At 38.2% G+C, this 9,404-nt stretch overlaps 1 protein-coding gene across 1 annotated transcript in view; it reads right to left on the reverse strand.

The window, feature by feature from the left end:
- Positions 1 to 2,412: 2,412 nt before the first annotated feature.
- LOC124003116 (zinc finger protein 569-like) overlaps positions 2,413 to 9,404 on the reverse strand; it is a 23,678-nt gene continuing 16,686 nt past the window's right edge. Inside the window, exons 4-6 of the mRNA XM_046311181.1 lie at positions 8,851 to 8,864; positions 6,871 to 7,096; positions 2,413 to 3,411 (exon numbers count right to left, since the gene is read on the reverse strand). Of these exons, the coding sequence (XP_046167137.1) occupies positions 2,513 to 3,411; positions 6,871 to 7,096; positions 8,851 to 8,864 (1,139 nt within the window). The 3' untranslated portion in view covers positions 2,413 to 2,512. The remainder of the gene's footprint in view (positions 3,412 to 6,870; positions 7,097 to 8,850; positions 8,865 to 9,404) is intronic.

Raw genomic sequence — 9,404 nt, forward strand, 5'->3', positions numbered from 1 at the left:
TGTTATCTTTACAGGACAATATTATTCCCTTAAATCCTGTAAGATACAATTGCCTTCGTTTGTGGCACTAATTGTTTTCTTGGTCTGTTATCTTTACAGGACCATATTATTCCCTTAAATCCTGTAAGATACAATTGCCTTCGTTTGTGGCACTAATTGTTTTCTTGGTCTGTTATCTTTACAGGACAATATTATTCCCTTAAATCCTGTAAGATACAATTGCCTTCGTTTGTGGCACTAATTGTTTTCTTGGTCTGTTATCTTTACAGGACAATATTATTCCCTTAAATCCTGTAAGATACAATTGCCTTCGTTTGTGGCACTAATTGTTTTCTTGGTCTGTTATCTTTACAGGACCATATTATTCCCTTAAATCCTGTAAGATACAATTGCCTTCGTTTGTGGCACTAATTGTTTTCTTGGTCTGTTATCTTTACAGGACCATATTATTCCCTTAAATCCTGTAAGATACAATTGCCTTCGTTTGTGGCACTAATTGTTTTCTTGGTCTGTTATCTTTACAGGACAATATTATTCCCTTAAATCCTGTAAGATACAATTGCCTTCGTTTGTGGCACTAATTGTTTTCTTGGTCTGTTATCTTTACAGGACAATATTATTCCCTTAAATCCTGTAAGATACAATTGCCTTCGTTTGTGGCACTAATTGTTTTCTTGGTCTGTTATCTTTACAGGACAATATTATTCCCTTAAATCCTGTAAGATACAATTGCCTTCGTTTGTGGCACTAATTGTTTTCTTGGTCTGTTATCTTTACAGGACCATATTATTCCCTTAAATCCTGTAAGATACAATTGCCTTCGTTTGTGGCACTAATTGTTTTCTTGGTCTGTTATCTTTACAGGACAATATTATTCCCTTAAATCCTGTAAGATACAATTGCCTTCGTTTGTGGCACTAATTGTTTTCTTGGTCTGTTATCTTTACAGGACAATATTATTCCCTTAAATCCTGTAAGATACAATTGCCTTCGTTTGTGGCACTAATTGTTTTCTTGGTCTGTTATCTTTACAGGACCATATTATTCCCTTAAATCCTGTAAGATACAATTGCCTTCGTTTGTGGCACTAATTGTTTTCTTGGTCTGTTATCTTTACAGGACCATATTATTCCCTTAAATCCTGTAAGATACAATTGCCTTCGTTTGTGGCACTAATTGTTTTCTTGGTCTGTTATCTTTACAGGACAATATTATTCCCTTAAATCCTGTAAGATACAATTGCCTTCGTTTGTGGCACTAATTGTTTTCTTGGTCTGTTATCTTTACAGGACAATATTATTCCCTTAAATCCTGTAAGATACAATTGCCTTCGTTTGTGGCACTAATTGTTTTCTTGGTCTGTTATCTTTACAGGACAATATTATTCCCTTAAATCCTGTAAGATACAATTGCCTTCGTTTGTGGCACTAATTGTTTTCTTGGTCTGTTATCTTTACAGGACCATATTATTCCCTTAAATCCTGTAAGATACAATTGCCTTCGTTTGTGGCACTAATTGTTTTCTTGGTCTGTTATCTTTACAGGACAATATTATTCCCTTAAATCCTGTAAGATACAATTGCCTTCATTTGTGGCACTAATTGTTTTCTTGGTCTGTTATCTTTACAGGACAATATTATTCCCTTAAATCCTGTAAGATACAATTGCCTTCGTTTGTGGCACTAATTGTTTTCTTGGTCTGTTATCTTTACAGGACAATATTATTCCCTTAAATCCTGTAAGATACAATTGCCTTCGTTTGTGGCACTAATTGTTTTCTTGGTCTGTTATCTTTACAGGACAATATTATTCCCTTAAATCCTGTAAGATACAATTGCCTTCGTTTGTGGCACTAATTGTTTTCTTGGTCTGTTATCTTTACAGGACAATATTATTCCCTTAAATCCTGTAAGATACAATTGCCTTCGTTTGTGGCACTAATTGTTTTCTTGGTCTGTTATCTTTACAGGACCATATTATTCCCTTAAATCCTGTAAGATACAATTGCCTTCGTTTGTGGCACTAATTGTTTTCTTGGTCTGTTATCTTTACAGGACCATATTATTCCCTTAAATCCTGTAAGATACATATTGAAAACAAATGTAAACAACAGAACAAATGGTAATGAGAGTGATGACACACACACAACACACAGAGCCGGAGTTGAAACACGACCATGTAATCGCAGAGAGCATACACATTCAAACTGACATATTGGAAGTCTACAATCAAAACAATGTATTTCATATTCAATGTCTTGAGATTTAAAAAAAAAAAATACAAACTACACTTTCATCAAATGGCATAAACAGTATATAAACGGTTCATTCTGAACATCACTGAACTACATTACTAGACATTACTAGACATTACTAGACATTACTAGACATTACTAGATTACTAGACATTACTAGACATTACTAGACATTACTAGACATTACTAGACATTACTACATTCTTCATATTCATATCTTTTTTTACCAGGCAAGTTAATTAAGAAAAAAAATCTTATTTACAATGAGGACTTCTCTCCTGTGTTTAAAGGCATCTCTCCTGTGTTTAAAGGCATCTCTACTGTGTGTAAAGGCATCTCTACTGTGTGTAAAGGCTTCTCAACTGTGTGTAAAGGCTTCTCAACTGTGTGTAAAGGCTTCTCAACTGTGTGTAAAGGCTTCTCAACTGTGTGTGTTCTGTTATGTGATTTCAGGTAATCTAACCGGGTAAAATTCTTTCCGCACAGGGAGCAGTGGTAAGGCTTCTCTCCGGTGTGTATTCTCTTATGTTTTTTCAGACAACTTGATTGAGAAAAACTCTTCCCACAAACGGAGCATTGATAAGGCTTCTCCCCCGTGTGTGTTCTTGTGTGGGATTTCAGGTGGGTTGACTGGGTAAAACTCTTTCCGCACAGGGAGCAGAGAAAAAGCTTCTCTCCAGGTTTTTCTCCTGTATGTATTTTTTCATGCTCTTTCAGGTACTTTGCTAAGGAAAATATTTTTCCACACTGAGAGCAATGGTAGGGCTTTTCTTCGGTGTGCGTCTTCTCGTGCTGTTTTAGGATCCCTAACTTGGTAAATCGCTTTTCACACTGAGAGCAGTGGAAAGGTTTTTCTCCCGTGTGTACTATTTTATGTTCTTTCAGATGTGCTAACCGGGTAAAAGCCTTTTCACACTGAGAGCATTGGTAAGGCTTCTCGCCTGTGTGTATTATTTGATGTTGTTTTAGATTCTGTAACCAGGTAAAACACTGTCCACACTGGGAGCATTTGTGAGGCTTCTCTCCTGTATGTATCCTCTCGTGTTTCTTTAGGTCCCCTAACTGGTTAAAGCTCTTTCCACAGTAGGAACAGTGATGTCGTCTTGCTGGTTCGGAAGTCTCTGGCTCTGGTTCCTCTGCCAAGTCTGGTCTCTCTGCTGTCAAAGACAGAGTGTTTATTTAAAGTGGAACAGAAAGCATTTTAACTCATTTGCAGATATGAAACAAACAAGACAATCATAAATCAGTCAAAATTATAAAATTCCCAGTTTATGCCCAGAAACCAACTTCATAAGAGGTTTTTAAAAATAGGTTATATTTGACTCAACATTCCACGGCGTACACTAAGGCATTGTTGGCAGAATAGATGGATATAGTTCAATGCATGATTAATATAATTCACCAATACATTTTAGTAGTCCAAAAAATATTGCTCTCAGGTTGTAAATCACAGCTGGCCTGGTACATTGTTTACTGCCTCCATTCAGGATGCACTGTATCAGATTCAATGACAAAAACAGACGAATGTAACGAAGGCTGGGAATGTCAATACAATCAGACTAGCAAGGGCAATGATCACGAGGCAGTCATAATGTGGCTAATAGGCTAGCGTTTCTATTTAGGTAGCAAGCTAAAAAAAAACATGGAGCTTAACACTAGCTAGCTAACAAGAGGAAGTGATGTCATTGGAGGAGCGGGTGAGTGACTGACTTTTCCCTCTCGTATTGTTTTTTTGGTGGCTACACAGCCAGAGATGCAGGTGTCATTTGGTTAGCCAGCAAGAACGACTGTTATCCAGTTAGCACATATCTCTTGGGTTTGCAAATTCACCATGGCTATCTACTCCAATTTCAGAGCGTCTCTCGTCTGACTGTACCGGAGCGCAGAATAACTGATGAATTTACAAACGCGAAACACCTGTTGAATGAACATACTCAAAAAAATAATATAATAATAATATATAAAAATAAATGAAATAATATAATAATAATATAATAATATATGCCATTTAGCAGACGCTTTTATCCAAAGCGACTTACAGTCATGTGTGCATACATTCTACGATAACAACATTAGACCATTAGACCATAACAACATTAGACCATAACAATACTGCCCCTAGTGTTCCAAGATAACAATGTTAGTGTGATTTTAAAACAAATGTAGAGTTTCCTGGTAATTACTGATAATGTTTACTACTTATTTATTCATTCTGAATATGAATATACACTGCTCAAAAAAATAACGGGAACACTAAAATAACACATCCTAGATCTGAATGAATGAAATATTCTTATTAAATACTTTTTTCTTTACATAGTTGAATGTGCTGACAACAAAATCACTCAAAAATTATCAATGGAAATCAAATGTATCAACCCATGGAGGTCTGGATTTGGAGTCACACTCAAAATTAAAGTGGAAAAACACACTACAGGCTGATCCAACTTTGATGTAATGTCCTTTAAAACAAGTCAAAATGAGGCTCAGTAGTGTGTGTGGCCTCCACGTGCCTGTATGACCTCCCTACAACGCCTGGGCATGCTCCTGATGAGGTGGCGGATGGTCTCCTGAGGGATCTCCTCCCAGAGCTGGACTAAAGCATCCGCCAACTCCTGGACGGTCTGTGGTACATTGGTGGATGGAGCGAGACATGATGTCCCAGATGTACTCAAATGGATTCAGGTCTGGGGAACGGGCGGGCCAGTCCATAGCAACAATGCCTTCCTCTTGCAGGAACCGCTGACACACTCCAGCCACATGAGGTCTAGCATTGTCTTGCATTAGGAGGAACCCAGGGCCAACCGCACCAGCATATGGTTTCACAAGGGGTGTGAGGATCTCATCTCGGTACCTAATGGCAGTCAGGCTACCTCTGGTGAGCACATGGAGGGCTGTGCGACCCCCCCCAAAGAAATGCCACCCCACACCATGACTAACCCACCGCCAAACCGATCATGCTGGAGGATGTTGCAGGCAGCAGAACGTTCATTTTGCAGGGCTCTGGAAGTGCTCCTCCTGCTCCTCCTTGCACAAAGGCGGAGGTAGCGGTCCTGCTGCTGGGTTGTTGCCCTCCTACGGCCTCCTCCACGTCTCCTGATGTACTGGCCTGTCTCCTGGTAGCGCCTCCATGCTATGGACACTACACAGACAAACACAGCAAACCTTCTTTCCACAGCTTGCATTGATGTCCCATTCTGGATGAGCTGCACTACCTGAGCCACTTGTGTGGGTTGTAGACTACGTCTCATGCTACCACTAGAGTGAAAGCACCGCCAGCATTCAAAAGTGACCAAAACATCAGCCAGGAAGCATAGGAACTGAGAAGTGGTCTGTGGTTATCACCTGCAGAACCAGTCCTTTATTGGGGGTGTCTTGCTAATTGCCTATAATTTCCACCTGTTGTCTATTCCATTTGCACAACAGCATGTGAAATGTATTGTCAATCAGTGTTGCTTCCTGAGTGGACAGTTTTATTTCACAGAAGTGTGATTGACTTGGAGTTACATTGTGTTGTTTAAGTGTTCCTTTTTTTTGAGCAGTGTATATATTTTTTGTAATTAATTAATTGAACCTTTATTTAACTAGGAAAGTCAGTTAAGAACACATTTTATTTATATTGGCGACCTACAAAACCCGGACAACGCTGAACCAATTGTGTGCCACTTTATGGGACTCCCAATCAAGGCCGGATGTGAAACAGCCTGGATTTGAACCAGGGACTGTAGATGCAGTGCCTTAGACTGCTGTGTCCGTGTGTGTTAACTATTTAACTGTACTAGAATTATTAAGTCCGCTAAAAATTTTAATATCGGTTATCGTATTTTTGGGCAAGGAAAATATTGGTCAAAAATGTCATATCGAGGCCTCCGGGTGGCCTAGGGCACTGCATCGCAACGCTAGCTATGCCACCAGAGACTGAGTTCGCGCCCAGGCTGTCGCAGCCGGCCGCGACCGGAGGTCCGTGGGGTGATGCACAATTGGCCTAGCGTCGTTTGAGAGTAAACTAAAGCGTCGTTTGAGAGTAAACTAAAGCTGAATATATTGATAAAAGTCACCTTGTCCGAGATAACATTAAACTGTCATCAAAACGTCACGCCAGGGTAAGGCTACACAATAGATGGCCCTTATTTTAAGCATTTCTAAAAACTAACGGAAGCATTTCCCTGCTTGACCGCTAAATTTTATGGGTATTATGACACCTCCACTGTGGGGCCCGATACCTATCGTGGACATTGCCATTGGATGCACTGAGTCGCCTTAGTAGATATGCCATGTTAGAAAACGGAAGGGTGTGTTGTAATTCACACGTTAGTAAGGCTGATAGCTTGCTTAAAAAAAGTTGTAAACAAACACTGTATAGTTTTAGAACCCGCTTAAACTATTATTTTTATCATTTGGATGGTCAGTCCTTGTATTCATAGCTATTTAATGGAATTTGACAGTTGTTACATATCGGTGTCTCCAGCACCCAACCTTTAGCTGTTCACCAAAACGAGTGTCATGGCGGCCATTTTGTTGTTGTTTGAATCACCGATTGCCACTTCGAAAATCCACATCAGTGCAACAATTGGCAGTTTGTGCTCCTGTTTTTAAGATGGTATAACGTTACTCACTGGTGTTAATCATATCTCCAGTCTCATACTCTTCTTCCTCGTCCTCTTTCGTTGTGACAGTAATCTCTTCCTGATCCTCAGCTTTCACTCTGGAAGCTTCTTCATCGCCTTTCACTGTGACATCCTTCTCTTCCTCCTCTTCTTTCACGACAATATTAAGCCACAGACCCTGTTTCTCGGTCCAGCAGACGTCCTCTTCTTTTGCAGGGGAGAGTAGTTTAGTGAGCTCATGGTGCGGAATGTTATTAAGAAAGCCAATTTAGATAGTTAGCATAAGCTACTAGCCTAATGCTAATTTAACCAGTTAGCAACCCGACAACGTAAATATGAAGCTGGGATGGGTAACTAGTAGATACGACAGACGTGTGTTTAAAACACAGTGATTAATATACACCGAAAACGTCTAAATAGCTCAAATATGTTCGTATTTGTTGGCTAGCAAGCTATCTAAGTGACTGATTAGCTGTCGTTGTCGAAGAGGTGTCCCGTCCACTAGATTATACGTCACGTCACACTCCGGCTGCATCGCTTGTAAAACTCATATCGCCATCTGCTGACTGGAGTAGGTAACACAGTTTACGTAAATATTTATTTCATTTTCAGGAAATACGTTTATTTTTCATGTATTTCATTTGCGTTTACACAGGCAGCCCAATTCTGCATTTTTTCCCAACTAATTGGTCTTTTGATATTTTCAAATCAGATATTTTTCATATCTGATTGGTCAAAATACATAACTTCTCCTACATGGTGTAATCATGTAGATGTACAGTACAGGGCAGACACACCTACTCATTCAAGGGGTTTTCTTTAGTTTTACTATTTTCTACATTGTAGAATAATAGTGAAGATATCAAAACTATGAAATAACACATATGGAAACATGTAGTAACCAAAAGTGTTAAACAAATCAAAATATATTTTATATTTGAGATTCTTAAAAGTAGCCACCCTTTGCCTTGATTATAGCTTTGCACACTCTTCACATTCTCTCAACCAGCTAGATGTATATAATAAACAGATGAGGTCTATACTGCTCCTGCATGGTGTAACAATACATCATGTAGATGTATATAATGAACAGACGAGGTCTATACTGCTCCTGCATGGTGTAACAATACATAATGTAGATGTATATATAATGAGCGTCCACTAGTCAAATCAAATCAATTTATATAGCCCTTCGTATATCAGCTGATATCTCAAAGTGCTGTACAGAAACCCAACCTAAAACCCCAAACAGCAAGCAATGCAGGTGTAGAAGCACTAGTGGTGTTCCACATACTATTCAGACAATAACGTGTTGGATTAATCCAATCTTTTTACAAATTCGCACAGGTTTTCGCTGACATAGTGGAATAATACTGATAGGAATATTCATGAGGTAGTGAATGTTTTTAATAATACTGCTAGGAATATCCATGAGGTAGTAAATATTTTTAATAATACTGATAGGAATATTCATGAGGTAGTGAATGTTTTTAATAATACTGCTAGGAATATCCATGAGGTAGTAAATATTTTTAATAATGCTGACAGGAATATTCATGAGGTAGTGAATGTTTTTAATAATGCTGACAGGAATATTCATGAGGTAGTGAATGTTTTTTAATACTGCTGACAGGAATATTCATGAGGTAGTGAATGTTTTTAAAACTGCTGACAGGAATATTCATGAGGTAGTGAATTTTTAATGTCAACAACTTATCCATGTTATCATCAGAACAACTCCATCACATTTTCATAAACCTCTAGCTTGATGACTAGTACACAAATGAACTCAATTAAACAACTATATTCAAGAGGTTTTTTCAAGGTTAAAATGAGCATTTTGAAATATCTTGTATTCAATCAATCAAATCCATAATCAAAATAAATTGATAAACAACACACAATTTAAACAAAAGAAGGTGGAGCATACTGATTTTGATACTAACCTGGATAAACAACACTAGAAGAGGTTTATCATTAAGGACTAACCTGGATAAACAACACTAGAATAGGTTTATCATTGAGACAGAATATCATTGAGACCAACCTGGATAAACAACACTAGAATAGGTTTATCATTGAGACTAACCTGGATAAACAACACTAGAATAGGTTTATCATTACTAACCTGGATAAACAACACTAGAATAGGTTTATCATTAACCTGGATAAACAACACAGGTTTATCGTTGAGACTAACCTGGATAAACAACACTAGAATGGGGTTTATCACTTGAGACTGGATAACCTGGATAAACAACACTAGAATAGGTTTATCATTGAGACTAACCTGGATAAACAACACTAGAATATCATTGAGACTAACCTGGATAAACAACACTAGAATAGGTTTTATCATTGAGACTAACCTGGATAAACAACACTAGAAGAGGTTTATCATTGAGACTAACCTGGATAAACAACACTAGAATAGGTTTATCATTGAGACTAACCTGGATAAACAACACTAGAATAGGTTTATCATTGAGACTAACCTGGATAAACAACACTAGAATAGGTTTATCATTGAGACTAACCTGGAT

This window comes from Oncorhynchus gorbuscha, linkage group LG18 (genome assembly GCF_021184085.1).
Source record: "Oncorhynchus gorbuscha isolate QuinsamMale2020 ecotype Even-year linkage group LG18, OgorEven_v1.0, whole genome shotgun sequence".
NCBI lineage: Eukaryota > Metazoa > Chordata > Actinopteri > Salmoniformes > Salmonidae > Oncorhynchus > Oncorhynchus gorbuscha.